General features: G+C 32.4%; 4 protein-coding genes and 1 non-coding gene across 5 annotated transcripts; 3 read left to right on the top strand and 2 right to left on the bottom strand.

The window, feature by feature from the left end:
• The first annotated feature begins 1,753 nt into the window (after positions 1 to 1,753).
• Positions 1,754 to 1,825, top strand: TRNAC-GCA. The gene has a single exon. It is a non-coding gene; the product is annotated as a tRNA-Cys (tRNA).
• Positions 1,826 to 11,427: 9,602 nt separating this feature from the next.
• On the top strand, positions 11,428 to 12,487 carry LOC110617135. Its single transcript, XM_021759745.2, has 3 exons — positions 11,428 to 11,623; positions 11,690 to 12,016; positions 12,094 to 12,487. Exons 1-3 carry the CDS (start codon positions 11,557 to 11,559, stop codon positions 12,249 to 12,251), a joined length of 552 nt encoding a protein of 183 aa, XP_021615437.1. The 5' UTR covers positions 11,428 to 11,556; the 3' UTR covers positions 12,252 to 12,487.
• A 1,278-nt stretch (positions 12,488 to 13,765) lies between these two features.
• LOC110617134 (tubulin beta-1 chain) lies at positions 13,766 to 16,881 on the bottom strand. Its single transcript, XM_021759743.2, has 3 exons — positions 16,361 to 16,881; positions 15,312 to 15,581; positions 13,766 to 14,643 (listed from the first exon to the last, which is right to left on the bottom strand). Exons 1-3 carry the CDS (start codon positions 16,752 to 16,754, stop codon positions 13,964 to 13,966), a joined length of 1,344 nt encoding a protein of 447 aa, XP_021615435.1. The 5' UTR covers positions 16,755 to 16,881; the 3' UTR covers positions 13,766 to 13,963.
• A 4,249-nt stretch (positions 16,882 to 21,130) lies between these two features.
• Positions 21,131 to 21,892, top strand: LOC110617136 (actin-depolymerizing factor 7). The gene is made up of 2 exons (XM_021759746.1): positions 21,131 to 21,402; positions 21,499 to 21,892. Exons 1-2 carry the CDS (start codon positions 21,161 to 21,163, stop codon positions 21,647 to 21,649), a joined length of 393 nt encoding a protein of 130 aa, XP_021615438.1. The 5' UTR covers positions 21,131 to 21,160; the 3' UTR covers positions 21,650 to 21,892.
• Positions 21,893 to 23,058: 1,166 nt separating this feature from the next.
• Positions 23,059 to 25,182, bottom strand: LOC110617137 (protein O-glucosyltransferase 1). The gene is made up of 5 exons (XM_021759747.2): positions 24,647 to 25,182; positions 24,369 to 24,561; positions 24,225 to 24,289; positions 23,943 to 24,153; positions 23,059 to 23,558 (listed from the first exon to the last, which is right to left on the bottom strand). Exons 1-5 carry the CDS (start codon positions 24,955 to 24,957, stop codon positions 23,202 to 23,204), a joined length of 1,137 nt encoding a protein of 378 aa, XP_021615439.1. The 5' UTR covers positions 24,958 to 25,182; the 3' UTR covers positions 23,059 to 23,201.
• Positions 25,183 to 26,038: the final 856 nt, after the last annotated feature.

Below are 26,038 nucleotides of genomic sequence, written 5' to 3'. Positions count from 1 at the left end.
ATCCACATACATGTTATGGTGGAGAATAGCAGCAAAAAAGGGGAATCATCCTGTTTAAAATCTGAAGAGGACAGTAATCTTCCAGTACTATACAATTTTAAGACCTAAGATATTTGCCTTGACCATTAAGAGACTATACAAAAGAATCAGAAAGAAAACAACTGAAAATTACATTTGAATTTTTCAAACCTTACCAATGCAAAATTTATTGGAAAAATATCATGCCCTTGTTTGTTTTAATATAAAAGTGTAATGGAATGGTTAAACCAACCTTATGCCTAGGCCAACAAACAAGTTCCTCAAAATTAGCAAGCCAAAGAACTACTTGATTTTCTGGAGCCTTGCTATCTATATCAGGCTCTGAAGCATCAAACTTGCCCTATAAAATGTGAGAATGAAATATTAGTACGTGTGAACTTCATAATTTGACAAAAAACTCATACATAACCTTGTCTCCAACATGTTTGTCAGAGGTTTATTCTGGTTGTTTTCATCATCACTTAGTTCAGCATCCATTACAAGTGAAAATCTTTGTGCTTCCATAGGCATTGCTGCTGCTAGAACACGTTGTTCTGTGGTTTCTAATTCTATAACTGTCCGCAAATAGTAGAAACAGTTTATACAATGAGAACTATCACATAAAGGAACCTAATCATCTACTTTGGAAAGATAAATGTTCCTTTAGACTATATGGTAGTTCATTGATAAATCAGTAATTTCCCATGCACAACAAATCAAGTGTTACTTCTTTTCTATTTGACAAGAACCTGCAGATAAATTGTCCGTAAATAAACAATAATCTTAGCAGATTTAGCACCTCGCTTCCTCGCAGGCATATCTTCTTCAGTTGGTGATGCAAGAAAAGGTTCAGAATTGTTCAGGACGCAATTTGGCCATGAAATGCAAGATATCCAAGCATTCAGGACGCCAATTGGGCCATGAAATGCACTTCTGCAGTTCCAAAAGGAAAAAAAAAAATCAGGAGATAATTATCTTCCTTATGACTTGAATTGGCTCTCTCAACAATTTGCTTCAGTGTAAGCCTACCATGTTGAACCAAACCCTCAACAATGTCTACACACTGCAAAGATCAATACTCCAAGAATGATTATCCAAATCTAAGCCAATTTCATAAGATTAGTTTACATCAAAATGAAACAAAGACAACTAACCAGCTTATCGAATTCTTGAGATATAATTGCACAAAATTTGGAAAACCTCCCGCGGTGGAGTATGTTATCAAACAATGCCACATACTGAGTACTCTGTTTTGTAGCGCTCTGAGATATTCAAAGAACTCCTTACCTGAATTTGATTATTTCAATCAAAAAAATGGATCACCTGTTTCGTGGATACAGAAAGCTTGAACACAGTTGTGCTGAATTAAGACTAGTAAACCGTTCTTGACTTGCATCTGAGTGAGCTCCGTGTATCGGACAGTAGTATGTACAGGTAGGGATCCTCTGCGGAGAGGACATTCGCAAATTTTCAGTTTCAGATTAAACTCGTCATAATCCGTCTAATCATAAATGGACGTTTTAGACATAACATACATCCAGAGAGAGAGAAAGAAACTTACAGCGACGAGATTACCGATGTGATTAGTGTTTAGGTGACGGCGTGTTTGATGCCGTGATTAGCCTTCACCGTTGTTGTTGCTTACTGCTCTTTCTGACGAGGAGAGGCGCGAAGAAAAAGGAAACCGAAAAGCAACAGAAGACAAATATAGTAATCATTTGACATTAAACAAATTGGGTCCATAGCTCAGTGGTAGAGCATTTGACTGCAGATCAAGAGGTCACCGGTTCGAACCCGGTTGGGCCCTTTTTTTTTTCCGTTCCATTTTTTTAAAGATTCAATTTCATATTATTTTATTATATACTAAAAAATTTAAATTTTACCATCCATATATATATAATTCTAACCTCATAAATGGCGGTAAAGCCCAAGTTGTGATAGGGCTATATGTCCTTTACATGATTTTAGGTATTCTCTTTTTAAACTAATTTATTAGAGGTGGGTTACATTTAGCCTATTTTTTAAAAAAAATAATGCAAGTGTTTCTCAGTTTAATTTTATATTTTTCACAAATATTTTACACTTTGTATTTATTTTTAAGTGTAAAGACATTTAGTAAATTTTAGTTTTGTCATAAAAATAACATATTTTTTCCATAGTATTAGACGTTTCTTTTTCTTTAAATTAACTTTAAAAAGTAAAATATATTGAAATAATTTATTAACAATAATTTTTTAATTATTAACAATATTATTAATTCTACTATTTCATTTTATAATTTTTATTCATTTCATTTTTTTATTATTTTAAAATTATTCTTATTTTTAAAATTATAATAATACATAAATTCACTATTATAATTCTATTTAATTTTATTTTGTTTTTAAATTTTTTAAAATATTTTTTAATATTTAATATATTTAAAATGAATATAATTAAAAAATTAATATAAAAATTATATTTATTAATATATATGAAAAAATAAAATAAATAAAAATTATGAGAGAAGGAGAATATTATTTTATAAACCACTTATTTTTATTAGTTTAAATTTTTAAAACTGATTTATATACGCACAACAATTTATGTGAACTATAAAATAAAATATCAAAATTCTAAAATTATAATTTTTTAAAATAAAATAAAGATATTAAATTAATATTTTATCATGAAATAATTACTTGGGTAATGTAAAATAAATTTATAAATTTAATAAAATTGAAAACTTTTCATTAAATAAATTTATTTTATTTTTAATATTAATAATAGAGAAAATTACTTTTTAGTCCCTAAGGTTTAACGTAATTAACACTTCTGTCCCTCTATTTTGGTGACCCAACACTTAAGTCTCTTACTTTCTTTTCTGTCCAAATTCGTAGTCCTTTCATCCAAAATAGTCGTTTGGGACACGTGAATTGACAAAATTGACTCTCACTAAAAGTCCCGCTATTTCAAAATCACGAAACCCAAACCCAATGTCTCTTCACTGTAGATTCTTCTTCTTCTTCTTCACCATAACCCTACTCTTTCTACAACTTCTTCTTCTTCTTCACCACAACTCCTACCCTTTCTGTAACTCTCAAATAATGCTTCAGGGAGAAGAAAGATGAAAAAGAAAAAAAAAAAAATCAACAATGTCAAAAGGAAATAGAGAAAATATGAGGGAGGACAACGATGAAAAAGAGAAAAAAAAAAAGAAAAATCAATAATGTAAAAAAAATTAGAGAAAATATAAGGGAGAAAAAAGATGAAAAAGAGAAAAAAAAAATCAATAATATCAAAAGGAAATAGAGAAAATATGAGGGAGAAGAAAGATGAAAAATAGAGAGAGATAGAAAAAGAGAGAATTACCAATGGATAAAAGGAAATGGAGAAGATATGAAAAAAAAGAAAAATAGGGATTTCACGTTGAGAGGAGGGTATTTTTAAAAAAAATTATCACATCTCACCTTTGAATTTTTTATCAAACGGCTTAAATGGATAAAAGGACTATGAATTTGGACGGAAGAGAAAGTGAGGGACTTAAATGTTGGATCGCCAAAATAGAGGGATAAAAGTGTTAATTACGTTAAATCTCAGAGACTAAAAAGTAATTTTCCCTTAATAATATAACCATAGAATTCATCTCTTCTTAAAATAAAATTGGAGCTCTTCTATGTATTGACCGGGTTTTGTACTATTGAGTTTTAGTCTTTGTTTTCTTTTCTTTTGTTTTTTTCAAGAGTTTTTGTCTTGTTAATTTGAGCTTTTTTGCAAAATTTCTACAGTATTGCAGTGTGGAGTTATTAATAAAACGCTTAACCATCTCCTTTGATTGATTAATAAAACGATCAAATTTGTGTTATTTTCATAATTAACCATGTCCAAGCATCTGTGGTAATGGCAGACACATTCTCAGAGTGATGCGCTGATGTTCTTTTCCCCTGAGATAGAAGTATCGAATCTTTTTCAAATAAAAGAATAAAATTTAATTAATTAAAAACTCATGCTTATGGTATAAAAATCTCGACAGGCTGTTCACTTTTTTTTATAAAATTTTGTAGGAACCCAGATGTTGAGTATAAATTCAAAAAAATAATTGATTCCAACAAACGTACAAGGAGCTCAGAAGAGTTTCTGATAATGCTCAGCTCTAAACGACATGCTTAATTTCACATGGGAACATTAATGGATGGACAGGATTATGATGTAACAAGACAATATTGAAAGAAATAAGTAACACTTACGTTGATGTACAATGCGATTTTTATTTTCCAAATAGGGTAAATATTATTATTGTTATCGTCCGGATCGCAACCGATCAGAAAAAAATTAAAGCTAAGTCCAAAAAAATGAATCGAGTCTAAAGTTTTCAAGGTCTATCCCGGTAGACCGATCCAGCACTTTCAGCTCTAATTCAAACACGTGAAACAAAGCAGGTCGGATCACTCACAAGTCAGATTCAGTAGGAATAAGCTCAGCTCAGTGACGTGACGTGACGTGACGTAAGGAAAGATAATAGGTTCAGTCATGCAGTTCTGTCCGCATGCGCGACGGGAGAATTAAATAGCCGTTTGACTTAGAGAGGAGTTTTAACACATCCGTGCGTACGAATCTTAACGATAGAAACATGTGACAATCTTAACGATAGAAACATGTGACAATAGATCGTTAGGCGTCATTGACAGACGAAGGAAAGGAAATAAAAGGAGATGAATATTTTTCTTTTTGACTAAACTCACAATCGCACTGTAAACTTCATTATCTGGATCTCAAGACATTAATAGCTAATATTAAAATTATTTTATATAAATTAATTATTATGTATATTTAATTAATAAAATAAAAAAAAATGGAAAAAATTGGAGAACTAATGTGAAACGATGCATTTTGATGAGTTAAAGAGAAAAACAATATTGAAAGGGGAGGAGAGAGCGGACAGAATAATTTAATAAAACTAAATAATTATATAGTAATCTGGTTATACCAGGTAAAATTATTTATAAAATATAATAAATTAATAAAAGATAGATAATTATATAAATATAATCTAATAATGGATAAATTTTAAAAATATAATAATTAAAAAAAGAAAATAAATGTTTTTATATAATTATTTATTTTTTATTGATTTATTATATCATATAGATAATGTTATATAATATAACTGCTTTATCGTAAAGTTGAGGAAGAAGAAAGAGAAAAGGAGGAGGAGAACAAGACGAGCCCATGTGTACCAAATCGAGGGGACACACAGACGCAAGTGCATCGTGAGAAGATCATGCGTGTGGTGTGCCGCTAATACGGTCAGTGGTTACCACTAGCATCTCACATGAGAGAAATATGGCTTATTATAATGGCTTTAATTAATTTCTCATGTTCATGCCTCCTGTCAACTCTCAACAATTTTTCTTTTTCTTTCTTTTGATACCCTCTTCAAAATTCCAACGTCTTTCCCTTAATAGGAGGACGACATGTACATGACCACCGGCCAAATTCTTTCAAATCATTTATATTATAACAGTATTTCATCAGCCCCACTGCATGCTTTCCTCAAATAATTCATGATATTCGTTTTATCATCCATAAATAATTAATTCATTTTGAATTTAGTTATGACTGTCAAACTTCTTTCTCCTAATTGTGTTTCTCATCTTTACAAATCTCATAACATGCATGTTTTTAATTCTTTTTCATTTTAATTATGTAAAAAATAATCTTTAGATATATGTATTTTTAAATATATACCAAATCCATTAAGTCGGACATATACAATATCATCTCTTTGGTTGACCACACACGTGCGGCCTTGGATATTTTAATTTATTGAAATAGTTATATTTGGATGTGAAGTTAATAAAAGCAGCAATAATGAAGAAGAAAAGAAGGAAGAGGCCTTACGCTGTCATTTTCTTGAATGGACTAAGTGCTTAGTTTCTTCCTAACACCAATAGTTGTTTGATCGCTATTCTTACCTGCCTTCTAGTTATAAAAAAAATTATCTAAATTGAATCTACGAAAACTCGCAATATAAATTTATAAAATTTGATAGGAGTAATATTCTTTTTTACATGGATCTATATTAATAATATATAATTTTTCTTAAATCACATATTTTCTGGATTATTTTATCTGCTTTTCTTATTACTTATTTATTTTTAATTTCTTCTACATTATACTAATTAATTTTTATTTTTCATAATTATCTATATACATAGAAGTTGACACAAAATAAAAATAGATTTAAATAAATTGGGAGAAAAAAAATAAAACGTAAAACTTAAGTATTTTGAAATATGAAAAAATTATTAGGCGAAAATTTAAATCACCATAGACTCAAAAACATAATTCTCTGGAGACTTATGTTTTGATCTATATGAACAGGATTCCTTTGAAATATGAATGTATATTTTTTTTTTCATGAAAAGCTTATTTTAGTTTTCCCAATAATTCCATTTGCAAAGAGAGAACTAGTTTAGTAATTTCACAAGTAGAGATACAGAAAAAGGAATCATATTGATACAGGCTGCCTAACATCCTATCACACCAAATGCGTGAAGGAAAGTAGGAGGGTGTAACAGTCACCAAAAACACCCAACATTATTTCTTCCTTCCTTCCTTCTATAAATCAAGATGTAGAGCAACCCTAGGTTTTGGATTTCCATATATGCTACTGCTTATCCAATCATTTCTGCGTCGCTGATAATTAGTGCAGGGTGGAGAGTTCCAAAGGGATCGCATTGATCTGATGATTTCTGCTGATTCGTCTCAATGATCGTTAATCATCATTTTTGTTCATTGGATCATGCGATCCCTTTAGAATTTTCCACCACTTGCTCTAACTTCTCACTATATGTTCTCTCCAGGTTAGCCAACTTTTATGTCTGTTTCTCTCTTCTCAACTTTCTTATGGCCTTAGTTTGTTTTTAACTTTCACTTCTGGAAATTTATTAGAAAGGCATTGCTTCTCTTCTTGTTAAAATTGAATTTCTGATTTATTAGCACTACTACATGGATGAGCATACTGATTATGTGGATGATCTTTTAAAGGGATTTAACCATGTACTGAGTTATTTCTAGCATATATATGTACTAAGTCTCAGAGTTGTTAATTTCATTTATTTATTTTTATTTGATTCTGAATGATATTTAAATTCAAAAAAGCTTCCACTTTGAAATAAAAAATTTTATAAGAATATCATATATCTTATTTAAAATAAAAAAATAATTTATAAATTTTTTATTTAAAAAAAAAAGAAATTATGCATAATTTTATTTAAATTTTTTTAAATTTTTTTTACAAAATAAATCGTGTGAAACAGTGGAAAAAGTTAAAACTATATATTTATTGTTGATTTCACACTTTTTTTTAACTATTAATTATATATATATATATATATACATATATATATATATATGTATATATATATATATATATAATAAAGGTGTAAGAAAAGTTTTTCTTTTCGTTTTTTCCTTTTTTAGAAAAGGTTTTAATTGCTTCCACTCTTTATTCTTTATTCTTTCTTCACTTTCCTCCTCAATAATTGGCTTTATGGGCCAAATACATTAATTTAATTAAATTTTTTTCTTTAAACACATTGTGTAATTTAATTTATCTAAACACTTAGATAAAAGTTCTTGTCTAAACTGCCGTAATTTTATTCCTTAACTCCAAATGGACCTATCCTATGCTAATTTCTTCTCAACGGTGGACTCGATGTACCCTACAAGGAATTGTAATAAAAGAAAAGAAAAATAGGAGCTTTTTCATAACCTAAATGCGTCTAGCTGCTTCATCTTCAACTACTTACAGCTTCTGGATAACATGGTTCATCCCAGAAACTTTCATTTAGCGGCACGAAAGTAAATCTTCAAAAAAATTACTATTCATGAGATCTTTTCCAACCTGAAGAGCCTAGAAATTAAAGGCAGACATGAAAACATTATTAATATATGGCAATATGAGAAACAGATGAATGGCTATTGAGGAATCCACTGGATTTCATTAGCTAGGCATGGGCGGGCAAAAAATTTTTCGGCAGAACTGTTTCTGTTTTGTTGTTGAGGTAGCTTTAGAAATGTACATCATATGAAATGCAGATTTGGTGGTACTGTGTTTATATTATGCCTCATGCCTACGCTACAACAATCATACAGATCAGTCAAATTTCACTCTTGTTTAAGTAAATTCCATCTCTTGTTCTTCTTATATTTATCTATCTTCAAGCTTTCTTGATTTTTATGTTGAATTAGATTTTCAAAAGAAAAAAAAATCTTTATTAATATTATTACTTTACTCATGTAAAACTTATGTAAAATCTCTTTCGTTATTATATAACCATCTAGGAGGTTAGCATTTCAAGTAAGGCATAATAATCAAAATATTTTATTTTCAACCGTCATTTATCTCCCGTTCATTATTGTGAAATACATGATTTCATTAAAAACAAAATCTAAATGAAATCAAAGTTGAAGGGGAACAATAACAGAAAGCTAGCTACTTAATGGAAAATGAGAAATTATTAGACTCAGCACAAAATAATTTGTATTTAAAAAGAATATTTTCTAGAAATATTTTTAAAAAATAATTTACACAGAAAATATTTTTTAATAATATAACTTATTTTTTCATTGTTTAGTTTAATTTAAAAAATAAAATATATTAATAAATTTATATATGAAAGTGTTATTAACATTCTCAAAATAATTTATATTTAAAAAATATTTTTTAATAATATAATTTATTTTTTTATTTAATAACATTCTCAAAGTATATAAAATTATATATTTTTTTTGAAATGGAAAGTCATTATTTTTAAAATATTTAATTTTTTATTTAATTAAAAAAAATTTGTTAATAATTTTTTTAATATTTTAAACATTAAAAAAATATTTTTTTAAAAAAAACAGATGCTTAGTTTTCACAGAATACTCTCTTAAGACTTAAATAATTATATATATTTTTTTCATATTTTTACAATTTTTTGAAAAATTGTATGAGTTTAGGAATTTATTTAGAATTTGTAAAAAAAGCATATTCATAGCACGTGTAAAGTGCTCAGACAGGGCGACACCAGATGTTCTGAAGCTCATGGCTCAAAGGCCCCAAAACTATGTTCAGACCATAAATTCTCTCTCAGGTCCAATACAAGCTCAGGCCTACACGAGCCCCGGCCCTAATATTAATATGCTTCTTTTATTTAGGCATACGAACTTGTTTGACATTGATATTGAATAGTTAGAAAAGTTTAGAAAACTTTTCTGTTATGTTGGTGTTCTTGTAAATTATATTTAAATTAATTTTAAACTAAATATTTGATATTCTCCAACTATTTGTCTTTTTCTCAATTTTATTTTAGAAAGGTAATTTTTTATTAATTTTTCAATTATATTATTTTAAATATATTAAATTTTATTAAATATTTAAAAATATTTTAAATATTTATTTAAAAAATAATAATTAATAAAAAATTATTTAAAAAATAAAATAAAATAATATTATAATAATCAATTTATATATTAATATGATGTAAAATAAGAAAAATAGATAATAATTTTATAACAACTAAAAAATTTATAAAAAATATTATAAAACAGAAAAACAGTTAATATAATAATTTTAGTTTATTTTTAATATAATTTTTTATTAATTATTTATTTTTTTAGAATAAGAAGTCAATTTTTTTTTTTTTTGAATCAAAAGAAGTCAAATTAACTTTTACTATTTAATTCAAATCATATGTTTTTAATAACGTTATTATTATTATTTTTATTTCAATAAGATTTACTATCTTATTTTATATTTTAAAAAATATAATTGAAAAGTAAATAGAAATTTTTTTAATTAAAATAATAATTATTAAAATTTAATACGTATGAAAAAATAAAATATATTTTATAAACAATAACTTGCAATAGGTAATGATTGGATCAACGGAGGGCTAACCGCAAGAGAAGCTGGTAAGTGATTGTTTTATTATATAAAATAAAAATTATAATTAATTTAATTATTATTTAAAATATTTTTACACTATCGCCTTTATAATTATAAATAATTTACCAAAATAATATTAATTTAAACACATGAAAAATTTGTAACTGATAATTTTTTTAAAAAATAATATAATTTAACTAAAAATATAGCTACTAAATCATAAGCTGTTGTAGAATCATCAAACATCCTCTAACAGTCTGTTAGCTAATCTATTAATTGTTATATAGCTGAGATTGGCTTTCATTGTACGTAGTTGATTCCATTATTAATAAAACCTCCTTCTGTTGAAAACCTCTAATCCCTTCTTGTCTTTTCTCTCTCAAGTCTCAACCTTGCATTTTCTCATCTACTTTCCCACTGTTTCTGGGGTCCCAAACAGATGGTGGGTTAGGTCGCACAATGTGATATTCAACATCCACATTAATGCAAATTAAACATTTAATAAGTTTGTTAAAACATAAAATTTATCTTAATTAAAGTTCAAATATAAATCATGCGGGTTGAATGATCTTCTCAAGCAAGCAGACTTGATTTAGAAAAGTAGTTTAAATAGGAAGCTTTAGATTATACCAACTCTCCATAGAAACTCGAAGATGTCTTCTCGACTCCAGCCTAACTCCGTAGTCAAAAGATTTTAAGGTCTGTTCACCGTCGTCTCTGTAGAATGTACAGAAGAAGAAACATCCTTTTCAAAGTTCGCTCCGATAATCACGGAGGAGAAAAGTCATTGTAAAAAGCCAATACTTTCCCAGCACCGCCACAAGGCCACCTTATTTTTACTGCTCAGCTTTTCCAATTAATCAGCAGCCGCCTCTGGAAGTTTCAGACACTGACTTCTCCTTCTCGAGGTTTTTGTTTCTTAATTCGAAATAATTTATTAAAATAAGGAATTATCAATTACTAGCTTAAATATTTTTATTTTATTTTATATTTTTTAATAAGATATACAAGACAGCATATCCTTGCAAAAAAGAAATTATCATGAGCATGGCAATGCCACTAAAATCACACAAGAACAGAGAATATACTGGGATTTATGTTTTTAACAAATCTTCTTTATTTTTGAGGTAACCCTCGCCTTTTTAAACATTGAAACGTAATAGATTTTTGAAAAACCATGTGACCAAACAAGACACCTCTTCGTAAATCTCAATCGTGATGTGATGATGGACGAAAGAATCCAAAAGAAAAGTATATCAGTTAGCAACAGCATGCATTAATAGTAATAATTAGTCTCAACCCTCATCACAACCAAAATCAACGAGATGTGCATCAGCATCCGCCATTGATAGCGCTGATCATTGACTCTCGCCAACATAGCTTCTTTTTGGAGGAAAACACTTGACACACCTTTAGGACACGTATCCCTGCTTGTGGGGTTAGTGCCATTCACAGTTGAAACTCATAAATTTCATCGTGGACTTCCAATCCACAGTGCCATTTGAAAACAATTATATAAATGCCGAAACCTTCTCTCGAGACTTCACAAACTAAATCAAGCTCCTAGCAGACAGAGCACGAAGTTGTTGGGCATATATTATTTCCCATAAAAACTTGTGCCAATGGCTTGCTTCAAGACCCTGGCTGTCCTGGCTTTTGCCCTTGTTCTATGTGCCCAAGTCACTCGAGGTAAAAATATAGCATATTTTTCTCTTTATTAAGTAGCTCAATAATAAGCTTGATGGTGAACTGCAGGAGAAATCAGATGCGAGCATTTGGACCAAGACACATGTTCTTATGCAATCTCATCCACCGGCAAGCGCTGCGTACTTGAAAAGCATGTCAAAAGGAGCGGTGAAGAATCATACACTTGCGGAACCTCTGAAATTGAAGCTGATAGATTGAGGAACTGGATCGAAACTGATCAGTGCATCAAAGCATGTGGCCTCGACAGAAAATCACTGGGAATCTCATCTGATTCTCTCCTCGAGTCTCGCTTCACACAACAGCTCTGCTCTCCTCAGTGCTACGATAGCTGCCCCAACATTATCGACCTTTACTTCAATCTTGCGGCTGGAGAAGGTACAAACACAACCCTCGTTGTCATTTTCACAAATACTTCATCAATATTTACAATAATTTCCTGTGTCATATTGCAGGTGTATTTCTTCCCAAGCTCTGCGAGGCACAAGAGGGAAATGCACGTAGAGGATTGATGGCTGATATCAGGAGCTCTGGTCTCGTTGCACCAGGACCAATTCAACCAGTGAAGTACACGATTGCCCCAGTAGTTGCCCCAGCATTGGCTCCCTTTTAGTCAATGAAAACACAGAGAATCAGAACATAGATGTGAACTTAGACAATGAGTATGCGAATAAAAACAAAGTAGCACCAAGATTTTAGTAGCAGGCCAGCTTGATTGCTTACGCAAGCATGTGGTGGTTCTGTTATTTGAATCAAGGTGTTATTGTAGGCAGATAATTTTAGTCGTTCTTGTATTCGGAGGATTATAGATATACTGGAACCACACAATAAAGGATTTGGTATTTTCTAGAGCTTTTGAACTTTTATTATTTCAACGAGGTAAGATCGTCTCATATTTGAATTAAGATTGTATTTCTTTTTCGTATAACTACTTATTCTAAAAACACATACTTATTATTAGAAAAATTATTTAATTTTTTTTCATCAAACTTCATGAATTCAGTTTGAATTGAAAATGAATGTCGATATACCCAATCAAAAACTTCATTAATTAATTTGAGAATATTCTTAATTATTAGTATTATTAACTTCAAATAATAAAGAACTGGACTATTGAGATATCAAATTTTATATACTAACTTATTAAGGTTTTTTTAAATAGTAAAATAAGAGTTTTAGTTATTTGTAGTACATCGTTTGTAATGTGTATGTGTTGAAGTTTGACATTAAACTTAATTAAACTTTTTAAACATTATTAATATCTCATATAACTTTTTGTTTACTGCTCGAAGGAAAGGGGGAGTGCATTACTGAAAAATAAATTTGCAACACATATGGACTGTATACCAACTTAGTCATTAAGCTCATAGAATCTAGAGATACACTAGCTACACTAGCCCAAAGCTTCAATTACAGACATCAGCACAATAAAACCCAGGAGCAACTGGAGAGTATTTCACAACCCAACGAGAAACGCATTGGCGGAAACATCGGCCTACCTCCCTCGCACCGCCAAGAAGTGATGGAATATGCTTTGACAAATTTTAAATGTACTTAAGAACCACTTAAGCTTTGTCTTTTGAGGGTCTCCTTTGTTCATTCTATATACGACTTTCACATTAGAGGTCGTAAGGTCTACTCAAAGGAATTCCATGAAGCAATACAGTTTGTTAGGGTGCAATTTGATTTTGGTATAATATTAATAAAATCTTATGATTTGATTTTTTTTCCAGAATTTTTATAATAAAAAATCTCAATTTAAATCCAAATTTCAATAAAACATTTCACAGCATAGAATAAATCATAAATGGGTTGTGTACAGGAAAGATCTACTGATCTGAGATAAAATAAATCCTTTTATGTCAAAATTTTCCGAGATAGGATTTAATAAAATTTGCTTTCAAACAAATTGTTAAAACAATCCCAGCAAAATTGTGTTAATTTTCCCTATTACTAATGATATTTTAACCCATGAAAAATCGGAAAATCTTTAATTAATTACAGCCAACAGTAACCCTGATCAACTAGGCCACGGACTGTTATACACTTGGGGCTAAAAGCTTAATGGCTTTTAATACAATAATAATAATATCAGCTTATATTAACTATTGGTTGCCAAAGGTGAACTGCGCATATTAACTATAGTCAACCATTTACTGACAGTAAGAATGAGGGTAAACCATGTTTGCCTACACTACAATATCAAAGGTCCCATATCATCACAATCCAAACTCCCAAATAAGATATTCAGGTACAAAAACAAAACATTAAAATCAACAACACAATTGCAGCAAAACACAAAGCCTGACACTAACAATATAGCACTTAAACTTCCTCTTGAACCTCCTCTTCGTCCTCGTAGTCATAACCTTCCTCATCTGCTGTTGCATCTTGGTATTGTTGGTACTCAGATACCAGATCATTCATGTTACTCTCTGCCTCGGTAAACTCCATCTCATCCATACCCTCTCCTGTGTACCAATGCAAGAAAGCCTTCCTGCGGAACATGGCTGTGAACTGTTCACTAACCCTACGGAACATTTCCTGAATTGATGTTGAGTTCCCGATGAATGTTGAGGCCATCTTTAAACCAGTTGGGGGGATGTCACAAACTGTTGATTTCACATTGTTGGGGATCCACTCAACAAAGTAAGATGAATTCTTATTCTGAACATTAATCATCTGTTCATCAACTTCTTTAGTGCTCATTTTTCCACGGAACATGGCTGAAGCAGTCAAATATCGGCCATGACGAGGATCAGCAGCACACATCATGTTCTTGGCATCCCACATTTGCTGAGTTAATTCAGGTACAGTAAGGGCTCTATACTGCTGTGACCCACGAGATGTGAGTGGAGCAAATCCAACCATAAAGAAATGCAACCGAGGGAATGGGATAAGATTAACAGCAAGCTTGCGAAGGTCGGAGTTGAGTTGACCAGGAAATCGAAGGCAGCATGTCACTCCACTCATGGTGGCAGAAATAAGGTGGTTGAGGTCGCCAACTAGATTTAAGAACATGGAGTACCATCAAGGTTATTATTGTTCATAAATATATTCATTTAGAAGTAACATAGTATAAATAAAGCGTGTGGTAGTTTAAACACAAATACCTACCAAAGAATGATGCCATACAATAATAGAGCAGATAATAAATCACAGGGTAATATGGTCCCCTACAACAGTACATATCACAGTAGGGGACCAGGTGAGAAATAGATTTGACTCTCTACACTAGCCTCCAGGTGAGATCTAGATTCAAGATTTTATTTTTGGGAATAACACAAAGAGCTAATAAAACAAATTTATCATTTTCCACAAATGAGAATCGAGATCTTCAAAAAAATGCCAACCATCCGTCTAAACATAAAAAGCAGATAAGGACCACGTGCAACCAATGGCTCACAGCTGTAAAGAACATGATAATGCCTGACCTTATTACTTTGGCAGCAAAAAGGTGAAAATACTAATCCCCAATTCCAAAACATAAACAATTAACAAAGATGCCTCACAGAAAAATTAGGAAAGATTTTTCTATTAAACGACACCATATTTAAGGACCAGGCACCAAAAGTCACATAGAGTTGGGCCATATCAAACTAAAAAGAAAGTTTTAGAACTTCAAACATGATAAAATGAAAAAGCATAACATTTGGAAATAGCAAAGACTTACAGCTGGGAGTAGTAAGCTTAAGTGTTCGGAAGCAAATGTCATACAAGGCCTCATTATCCAAAACCATACACTCATCTGCATTCTCAACAAGTTGGTGGACGGAAAGGGTCGCATTGTATGGTTCAACAACAGTGTCAGACACCTTCGGGGACGGGAACACAGAGAAGGTGAGCATCATTCTATCTGGATACTCTTCTCTGATCTTGGAAATTAGTAGGGTTCCCATGCCAGACCCAGTACCACCTCCCAATGAGTGGCAAACCTGAAAACCTGCATAAGTTGAAACTTGTAAATCCCGCAACCCACAAACGTAATGATGAATAAAAATAAAAAATAGCCAAACAAAGAGCTCCGCATCAGCTTATCCAGATTAAAGATTAATCGCTAGAAAAGTTCAAATTATGTACTTGCAAATCAATATACTAAAAAGAACAGTAATATCTAGTTCCCGCATACAGTACCATTAAACTGAAAATTCAAGTTGTTCAGGTGCCATTAGCATAGAAAAACAAAGGTCTTTTTAATGTAAATTAATCTCCAGAGTTCAACTGAGCACTTGATACAAATTAGTACTCTCAATTCATGTTATTGAACTCTGAAACTCATCTTCAACCACTTTTGACACAGTTAAGTGAACCAAACACAACTTGTCAAGTACTTTTAGACTGATTAAAAGTTAAAACCAGCATCACAGCATGGTTTGGAAGTTAATAAATATGCATCTTCGGAATTATTGGATCCCAATTCTATATCCAAATATTCGCCTTAGAAATACTTTGAAGACAAATTAAAATAATTGCGCATAGAACACATAGACAACCACCTCCAGTGAGTGAGAATAGAGAAGATAAAACAGTCTATTTTGAATCCAACGGATCTATAGATTGAAAATATAAAATGCAGCAAAACCAGCTTCTGTGAGAAAAGAAAAATAAAGAACACGGATAAACTAATGAATGGATTTCATAAAGCACATACCACGCTATCCAGGTCACAAAATAGTATAATAACCCAAAAAATATTTTCCTAAAAGACTGCATAGGAAGTACCTTGCAAACAGTCACAGTTCTCGGCTTCCTTCCTCACAACGTCAAGAACCGAGTCAATTAACTCAGCTCCCTCCGTATAGTGTCCCTTAGCCCAGTTGTTTCCCGCACCAGACTGGCCGAAAACAAAGTTATCAGGACGGAATATCTGCCCGTAGGGCCCGGATCTGACACTGTCCATGGTGCCTGGTTCCAGATCCATGAGGACGGCGCGTGGAACATACCTTCCGCAACTCGCCTCGTTATAGTAAACATTGACTCGTTCAAGTTGTAGATCGTTGTCCCCCTGGTACCTGCCTGTGGAATCAATCCCGTGCTCGGCGCAAACCACCTCCCAGAACTTGGCCCCGATCTGGTTACCGCATTGGCCTCCCTGGATGTGAAGAATCTCACGCATTTTGATCGGAAACTTTTGAGTTTTCGGAAGAGAGAGAGGGGTAGAGAAGTGGAGAGCTCGCTTCAAGCAACCACTGAGAACAGAGAAGAGAAAAAGTGCGCGAGGAAGATGGGCAAATGAGAGAGAGATAAAGAGGCTTATATAGTACGGAAAAGACGGAGAGATTCTCTGCCGTTATATTCGTAATAAGTTAACGAAGAATTTGACGGAAGTTTTTGTTTAAGGGGGAATTTCAAATTTCAAATTTGAAATTTGGCAAACCCCTCACTAGTTTTATTTTCGTGTGAAATTGTGATTACGGTTACATTAGGTGTGGAAATTGGGAGACGGGAAGCCCACGCTCCGTTAAGGAGATATAACAAGACGCGCTTTGTCATCCGGCTAAAAATTAGAAGGAAAGAATATCGCATCTGTTTGTGCGCACATGAAAGTGGTTGAGAAGCACGTGATCTGGAAGTGTATCATGTGAATCCAGCAGAGAACAGAATACAATCACCTTTTGCCGCTGCCTGGCCCAACGCTTCTTCAACGTGAAAGCTAAACAACATATGGCCCACACATTCCATCTTTTGTTTTTTTTCTCTGAAAAAATTTCTTCTTCCCTTTTTTACTATTAATTTTTACCGTTAATGAGGAAATAAGCAACAATTAAGTTGCTTGATTTGATTATGATGTAAGGTATTTGAATATTGCAAAGAATGCTAATCCGATGGCCCACATAGAGCAGATGGCAAATGGGCCAAGCAAGCGTACGTTGCACTCATGCAAGGAGGCTTCAGGTTGAGAGCATTGAGGAAGACAAAAGAAGAAGGCTTTTCGGCCTTCGAGTTGACAAAAAGAGAAGCAAAACGGCAATGTAGTGGCGATCAAGTAACCCTCTTCTAGTGGGACCATTGCTCAACCAAGGACTATCATTTCTTATGTCAAGAATCTGATTCAGCCAATAGTGTTGCATTCTCTTTGAAGCAACTTCATCCAAATTTTACTGTCATTCGCTGGCAACTGCAACTATTACTGCAATATTTCTTCCTTTTATTAGAGACTCTCCCCTTCAACTTTATTTTCCATTGACTGCTGCCTCCTACTTCGAATGGGCTAAGTGGATCGAACATCGTAATACCCCTTTCCTTCTGTTAAAAAAAAAAAAAAAAAACTTTATTTTCCAATTGATTCTGGGTCATGCGACCCTATTTTGATGGCTTAAAATACTAAATTACGTGTTTATTTATGCCGTTTAATTACTTTTTACTGTAAAACATGTGTATCTCTTAATTTATATTAGCAATTTATTAATTTTCAGTAACAATTTATTTTAAAATACAGTTGTAGATCATTCTATTTTAGTACAATAGCCTTTAGGTGGCAGCTGCCTCCTAATTTTATGTTTTTTTCTTTGAAAATTTTTTATGTATACTCAACTTATAGTAAAAATTTAATGGAGAGACTTTTAATTTAACTGAATCAAATACAGTAATAAACAATTAACTATTAAAAAACAAAATTCCATTAAATTTATTGTTCAATTAATTTTTTAAGTTGATTATATTTAATAATTAAAATCGCTCTTAAAAAAAAAAAGTCTGTTAAGACGGTTGGGTATTCTCATAGTGGAAACTTGTGACCCCCTCATTTATCTCTATACACGTGACGTCACATAGTTTATTTCTCGTTGATGGCTCGATCCAGCCTTTACAATATGCAAAGCGAAAAACACATAGGAGCACGAAATTACAATAGTAGATATATTTATTTAGCCCTAGTAGATATATAATTAAATATTTATAACTAAAAATTTTAATTTTAAATAATAAAGTTACATCTTTAAATTTATTGTAATTATATTTAATTTTTAAAATAATTTAAATATATTTTTTATTGGTACATATCTTGCCATGCCGCAAGTTGTTTATTTCATTTTTAAATATTAATTAAATTTATATAAATGATCCCTTAATTTTAATTATTTATATATGCTAAAATACTTAATTTTTATTATCTTAATTTTTAATTTAAACTATTAAAACTTTTAATTTAAACTAGTCAAATTTAAGAATTTATTTAATAAATATTTAAAAAATTAAATAAATAATCAGAGAGCATGCCACATATACTAATTTAAAATTGATTAAAATAATTTTAAAATTTCTTTTATTGAAAAATAATTTTAAAAGTTAATTATAATTATAATAAAATTGAAATATTTGAATATGAAATTAAAGTTTTGGTTATATTTATGATTAAAAATAAAGGTTCATATTTTTATATCTAATTGAATAAATTATATTATAAATTAATTATAATTACAACAATTTTAAAAATTGAAATCTTGTCATTCAAAATTAAAATTTTAATTATAATCAGGATTAACCCTAAATTTTTAGCCTTTTATGTTCAATAAGCCATTTAATTATTTAATTCTTATGCAATTAACCAGCCAAATTAGAATTCTTCTGAAAAAAAGAACTAAAATGGAAATTGAATTGATAATTTTCAATTCAGTTGTCCTTTAACAGTCTCAAGAACTGTATATTATGAAAAAAGTGAATATTCAATTGACTTTTGATCTTCAAAGCATGAAGTCGAGTATGGTCTGAACCAATTTAATTTGTAACTGCACATTTGATAATTTGAATTGGGAAAATAAATCCAACAGATAAGGTTAGTTGGGACTGTAAGTCTGTAACTGATGGAGCAATTTCAAGTAAATGGAGGATTATGAGCACAAAACTTGTGGTGGTTAGTTTGTCTATTTGGTGAGGCGTCTTGAATGATTGCTTGTTGGTGAATATAACATGACACTGCACCTTATAACTGGTGAATTAGACAATCAAAGCTCTGAATAAAAAATACATGATTATTTCTTCATGACAGCATTGGGGAAAAAGTCAGAGATGAATGCTGCAAAATCTTTTTTTTTTCTTCTTCTTCCTCCCACTGTGTTTGATTTGGGAGTTGCCACCGAGGTAATTTAACAGGGAGTAAAATAAGTCTCTAATGAATTTTATACTTAAACATGTGTAACAATCCGATTCTAAATAATTTTTAAATCTATTTTCCACTTGATTTAAATACAATTCAATATGATAGTTGTTTTACCAATGCTAGGCTACCCAAGCAATGGCTTACATGGTGTCTACAGATCTCAATTTGGCATCATGCTGATATATATGGTGTGTTCCTTTTATTTGGGCCACTTAGAAGAAATGTTTTTGCAAAGGACGACACCTGAATTACAAGTAAATTTCATCTGACAATAGGACCCAAAAAAAAAATAATGGGGAAAACTTTAAACTATATATAGAAAGATTGGAGTACTAATGTTCTGGAATTTAATCTGAATATTGCAAAGAATTAATGTTTTAGCATTATATGATTTCCTACTAAAGCATATTAAGGAAAAATTCATGGGTCTGCAATGGTGAATTTGCTAAGACCTCTTGTCCAAAATTTTATAGAAACTCTGATTAAACGATCTTTAACCATTGCCACAATGAGTTTTTCACAATATTTCACTTGTCGGACGCTGCATGCATGCATTCTTGTTAGTTGATTCATGCATGATGAACGTGGAGCTTCTAATTCTTGTACGGGGTTTTTGTTTAATCCTTTTGCTAGAGTTCTTGTAAGTTTGAGAAAGCAAAAGGATATTATTATAAGAAATTACTACCCATTGGTTACAGAAATCAAACGTGATAAGAAACGAGACCATCAAGGAAAATAGTAACAAGTACGTGAAACCATTATCCTAAAAATAATTTATCAATTTATTATTCGGTTTTTTAATAAAAAAAAAAATGAAAGGTTGACAAAGAGGTCAAGCAGGTAAAGACGTGGCAATGGAAACAGTAATTTGCTCATTATTTTCGCTTGATTCGATGGATAAACAGCAAGAAAAACATGGTTGTGGACATGATGAGCTTTGGAAGCTTAGACAATTCTCAACCCTTGTTTTTGCGCCCCCTCAAATTTCTCTTCCTTCTCTTACTCGTCTGACCTCTCCATATTAATGTGTCCCCACTATTAAGGATCTCTACCATTTCTCCTTTTCATTCTCCATTTTTCTTCTTCTCTTCAATCATTTCCTTCAAGGCCATAGCTCTCATACTTGAACTGCAAACATGGTATCTCTCTCGCTCTCTTTCTATGATCTTGTTATTGTAATCATGCCTGAGAAAGGGACAAGCAGCAAAAATTTAATCTATCAAATAACATTGTATTTGGTTCATGAAATATTAAAACCTATTAATTCCCTAGCATAAAAGATTTGCATTATCTTTTTTATTTATTCTATATCTAGTTTCATTAATGGTTCTCTCGGGGATTCATGCGTTTCTAAATATTCTCCATATTCATTCTTTGTGTATGGCCCCATTAAAATGCTGGGTTAGGCGAATTCGGCATCTGGAATGGCTGTGCATGATGACTGCAAGCTCAAGTTTCTGGAACTAAAAGCAAAGAGGAACTACCGATTCATCGTTTTCAAGATTGAAGCTCAGCAAGTGGTGGTAGACAAACTTGGAGGCCCTGAAGAAACCTACGCGGATTTCACTTCATCTCTGCCAACTGATGAATGCCGCTATGCTGTCTATGATTTTGATTTCACCACTGATGAGAATTGCCAGAAAAGCAAAATTTTCTTCATTGCATGGTAAATTTCACCCGTTTCTGATCACATTTAACAAATTTGACATTCTATTTGTATGTGGCATGCATAATAACTATAAGGTTTCATATGTCCTCGTAGGTCACCTGACACTTCAAAGGTGAGAATGAAGATGGTGTATGCAAGCTCCAAAGACAGATTCAAGAGGGAACTAGATGGGATTCAGTTTGAGTTGCAAGCAACTGATCCAAGCGAGATGAGCCTCGACATTGTAAAAGGGCGAGCTATTTAGACACTAATTAATCCTTCTCTTATTTATTTTTTGTGACAAAATTACATGTCATCAGACTCAGCATTGATTATTTTTTTGTTTTAATTATTTAATTTATTTTCTGTTGGATGGGGTTTTAGTTTTACACTAACCCCCTCTAGTTTTTATGTAATATGCGTACGTACTTCTATGTTGTTTGTTCCTTTTTCTGCCGCTTCATTTGGCAACCTACTATTCTTTCCTCTTGTAATTTTCACATTTGTAATTGGCCTGTAGCTTCAGAGAAATATTGCAATTAAGTTGAATGAGAATCTTGAATTTGCTCAACCATTGCTTCTGCAATTTGCATCAGCATAAGCAAATTTTTTCCAAGATGAAGATATTCTTATAAAAATATTTGATCAACTGATTCTAGCACTCCCATATTCCCAATATTCTTCGGGTTCTCTCTCGTATAGTTCAAATTGTTTTTGGGACAAATTCAATGACCGTAATCCTAACAGAACTGTAATATATTGTCTCTGGAAACTGTCCTGATCATAGCTTGTTGTTTGAAAAATCCATGCTAGTTACCGGTGTTAAAAAATGCTGTTCATATTCAACTTCTCTTCCTTTTGTTGTCGCCATATATGCATTCTCTAAAACATAGCCTACTGAAGAATAAAAAATCTTGGTGCTTGGACTTTGTACCATGGCCATGGCTGCGGGATTGGTCAGGCATTTTGGTACTGTTCCTGACAAATTAATTGTTATCAGCAAAGTTCACTATTTGAAGAGATGTGAGCCCACAAATTACTGCAGAATTTCCCTTTTTCTTTTGGTGAGAATTACTGCAGAATTTCGTCATTGAACATATTGGAACGAAGACTAAGAACCAATATAGATTTCGAAAACGAGTGCCCATCCAAGACGGTGTCTTTCCAGCAAAATCATTTGCTGCAAATTCAAGAGCGCCAACAGTTGAGTACAGTTTCAAAGAGACTGAGGAATTTCTCTAGAGAGGCTGTCGTGGCGCAAATTGCAAAGGTTGCAGGTCCACTAAGTATCTTATGGAATTCGATATGTTTTCATTGTTTCACAGCAACGTTAAAAAATAGAGATTAATTAATAATTTTATGCAATAATAACTTAACCATGTTAATAATATCCCAAAGAAAGGAAGTGATTTTATCTTCTAAAAAGAAAAAGTGATTCAAATATCAGAAAATATAAAAAATATTTTTTATTAAACAAACAGTGCTAAGAACCACAAGTATCAAAATATATTTATCAATGATAATCTCCTAAAGATATATTCACATAAAAAAATGAGTGAAATGAGTTTCATACAATTTAATAGCCAATCAAATGTTTTAATGGGTCCAAACACAAAATTAAATTGAAGATCAACAGAACAAGTATTACTGAATTCTAAAATGCTATTTATTTATTCCACTGAAAATTTTCCTGTTAACATTATCTAAAAGGGAATAATACAAAGGAGGGCAAAACTGAGAAATTTGAGTCTATACATGTCCTTTGTAATAAGCCAAGCCCAGTTACTAGGTTTGTCTGTGAACACACCTCTCTAAGACTACTTGGTTTGATGCTGCCAGAATTTCTTCTCCCATAACCGCACCACCTTTATAGCAGTTGCTTTTTTCCTTATAACAGCAAGAAGAGATGAAGGGTCATATGGAGAAGGCAAGGTGCATGGACCTGCATCTTCAGGAACCTTCACCAAAGATTCCATCATAAACTTTTTCTCTGTTCCTTCCGCTGGGCAAGCCATTATTTCCGAACATAGTTCAGTTGCATTTCTAGGTATAGTAGGCTTAAATGTCAAAAGCTTTGCATACTCGCTTAAGAGATGAAACATGTAATCATACACATCATCAATCTTCAACTCCTCTTGAATGAATTTACTTGCTGCATTTCCAATTTTCTGGGCCTGATAAACTCATGGAGAACAACTGCATAAGAAAATTATAACTTGAAAAAAACAAGACGACTCAAAAGTTTCAGGTCAATTCAGTTCATTTATCGTTTCTTCTTTTCTCTTAATGATCTACCCATTAAGTCCAACAAGAAACAAGAAACTAACAAATGATTGCACACACTGAATTCCACATAAATTTTTAGACCAAAAAATAACTTCACAACAGATTTTTCCCTTAATATTTTCGTTTAGTGCATTTAGAGCAATAATAGCTGATGAGGCTAATAGCAGAACAACAGTTAGAAGTCCACTGTAGGCCTGTACTGTGGTGCAAGATACTTCAGATTTCTTAATTCTAATGGCAAAATCGAAACCTTCTGAATCAAAAGTTGTTACCTTTTGTCTATGGCTGTTACCCCAGTCAACTGCGAACTTAATAGACCTGCATTTCTCGTCCTCACTTAGAGGCCAATAGTGCTGAAATGGCATCAGACCTCTTGAAAAGAAATCATAGTAACGGGGCTTCACAATAAGAGTGACTGAATCACAGGCAAGAATATACTTTTCACTGACTGACCATGCAGACCCTTCGATATAGATTTTGTACCTGCATGAACATTGAAATATGCATTACAAATGAGCTTTAAAAACAAATAATAACATATATGAACTTTGTACCTGTGAAGGCATTGATTTGCCAAGTCTGATTGCTTGAATCCTTGCTGGGATTCTCGGACCCAATCCTGTAATAGATTTCTAAGTCATTTCCTTTCATTAATCCCAGGATTACTCTCCATTGAAAATTATCACATTGATGGTTACCTGTCTATATAAACGAGCATTCCACTCCTGTTGTTCAGAGACATTACATTTGATAAGGTCTTGCCTGCTCTCAGCAACATCTGGATTGCCTTTCCAATAAGCATAAGGTTCTCTGTCCAGCCATCTACTCCTTCCGTTGCCTTCTTTCAGGTCGACTAGTATATGCTCCCATGGTTTTAAATTCGTCTCAGCCCTGTAGAATATAATTGATTAACCCGGCATTTTGGTGAATTTAATGTTTTGAAAAAATTAAATGAAGAACAGTTAACAGGTCTTGCCAGCCCCAGAAGGACCAGTCAGGGAAAACGAGGTCCAGCGTATCATCGTTCCCGCAATAGCGAAACAGAGGCGGTGGGGCCGTCGCATTAGGCCCAGTAAAATCGACGGACTTGATAACCGGCCAGTCTACGCAATCAAACATCATCTCCATGTCAGGCAGTCTTCCCGGATATCTACGTAACAACTGTAGGATTCCCCACAGTGTAAAAACATCTCTAGTCTGAAACGCCTTCTCATAAGTTTCGAGATAAGCTCTGCCGTTCACTATTGCCAATCTGAAATTTGCTGTTGTTTTAGCTCTTTCCACCATGTCTCTGCTGATACCCGTCCGGGCCCATGGCCGTAAATCTTCATGGATCCACCGGAAGTACTGTGGACACGTTGGAGGTGATGGACGATCAGGATCTTGTGAAAACGTCGTGGGGTAGTCTCTGGGGCATGTTCGTGTGAGGTTGAGTACATCGCAGTTTAGTGGAATTTCAATATGATCTCGCGGCTTGGCTGTTTTGGCAGTGAAAATTGACTTCTCAGCCAAGCTGCCTGTAATAACCTACATCAGAGAAGCTCAAGTTGAAAAAGTCAAGAGGGGCTTATCAGCTTAGCCTAATTCTGCAGTTTGAGTTAAAAAAAGGAAAATTTTTATTTAAAAAACCCACAAAATTCACGACAATTACGCCTGAGTTTCGAATGTGATCCAGTAAGGGTGGTGTCCCAGAAAAAAATAGCAAGAGAGAGTCAGGTTTCAGACGGCGTCGTATAGTGTAGCTCGTTTTAAACTCACCCATCAATTGCATATCTCGGAGGAGAGAAAAAGTAAAAAAAATCTTGCATGAATGTAACACTAATTATATTAGTTTGCTTACATTGGACTGAAGGAAGCGCGTGAAGAGGAAAGCACCGAGCATCAAGAAGAGAAACGAGACAAAGGTAGTGGAGGATTGCACAAATCCCTGCGTAAACAGCCGCCTGATCATCTCGGTGGAATGGCATAAAAACCCCAGATCCAATCAACAAATACTCTGGTGCATGTTTCTGGCTCTGTATTCTCCTTTTATCTGTAAGGATAATGTGTGACAAAGGTGCTGGATTTCTCAAATGGATATTCTTACAGTGTTAAATTGAAGACAATGCAATTTCATTGAACGCGGTCGATCCTTTGTATTTTAACTGGAATAACGGGAATATTTAAGCTGAAAATTCATTGAAAAGCAAGTTCCAATAAGGAACTCCTGCATGTGACGTGAGAGATAAGGTTAGAAGGTAATTCTAATGTTTACAACTTATGAGAACTGAAGAACTCTTTCTCTAGAGAATAACAGAAGCAATGAAGCAGCAACTTGAAGGGCATGATTTGCTTGGTAGAAAATGGGCCAAGTGGCTAATATATAGCA

This window comes from Manihot esculenta, chromosome 6 (assembly GCF_001659605.2).
Source record: "Manihot esculenta cultivar AM560-2 chromosome 6, M.esculenta_v8, whole genome shotgun sequence".
Classification (NCBI taxonomy): Eukaryota; Viridiplantae; Streptophyta; class Magnoliopsida; order Malpighiales; family Euphorbiaceae; genus Manihot; species Manihot esculenta.
The sequence above is the reverse complement of the archived record's forward strand: the minus strand, read 5'-3'. Positions and strand labels throughout refer to the sequence as shown.

Bases quoted from the DNA above. Each gene is read 5' to 3' on its own strand.
- LOC110617135 (XM_021759745.2), top strand. From the start codon at position 11,557: ATGGCTTGCTTCAAGACCCTGGCTGTCCTGGCTTTTGCCCTTGTTCTA. The intron at 11,624-11,689 runs GTAAAAATATAG...GGTGAACTGCAG, and splicing joins ATGTGCCCAAGTCACTCGAG to GAGAAATCAGATGCGAGCAT. The intron at 12,017-12,093 runs GTACAAACACAA...GTCATATTGCAG, and splicing joins CAATCTTGCGGCTGGAGAAG to GTGTATTTCTTCCCAAGCTC.
- LOC110617134 (XM_021759743.2), bottom strand. From the start codon at position 16,754: ATGCGTGAGATTCTTCACATCCAGGGAGGCCAATGCGGTAACCAGATC. The intron at 15,582-16,360 runs GTACTTCCTATG...CAACTTATGCAG, and splicing joins GAACTGTGACTGTTTGCAAG to GTTTTCAGGTTTGCCACTCA. The intron at 14,644-15,311 runs GTAAGTCTTTGC...TCTTAAATCTAG, and splicing joins TAAGCTTACTACTCCCAGCT to TTGGCGACCTCAACCACCTT.
- LOC110617136 (XM_021759746.1), top strand. From the start codon at position 21,161: ATGGCTGTGCATGATGACTGCAAGCTCAAGTTTCTGGAACTAAAAGCA. The intron at 21,403-21,498 runs GTAAATTTCACC...ATGTCCTCGTAG, and splicing joins AAAATTTTCTTCATTGCATG to GTCACCTGACACTTCAAAGG.
- LOC110617137 (XM_021759747.2), bottom strand. From the start codon at position 24,957: ATGGTGGAAAGAGCTAAAACAACAGCAAATTTCAGATTGGCAATAGTG. The intron at 24,290-24,368 runs GTAACCATCAAT...AATCTATTACAG, and splicing joins ATGCTCGTTTATATAGACAG to GATTGGGTCCGAGAATCCCA. The intron at 24,154-24,224 runs GTACAAAGTTCA...ATGTTCATGCAG, and splicing joins GCAAATCAATGCCTTCACAG to GTACAAAATCTATATCGAAG.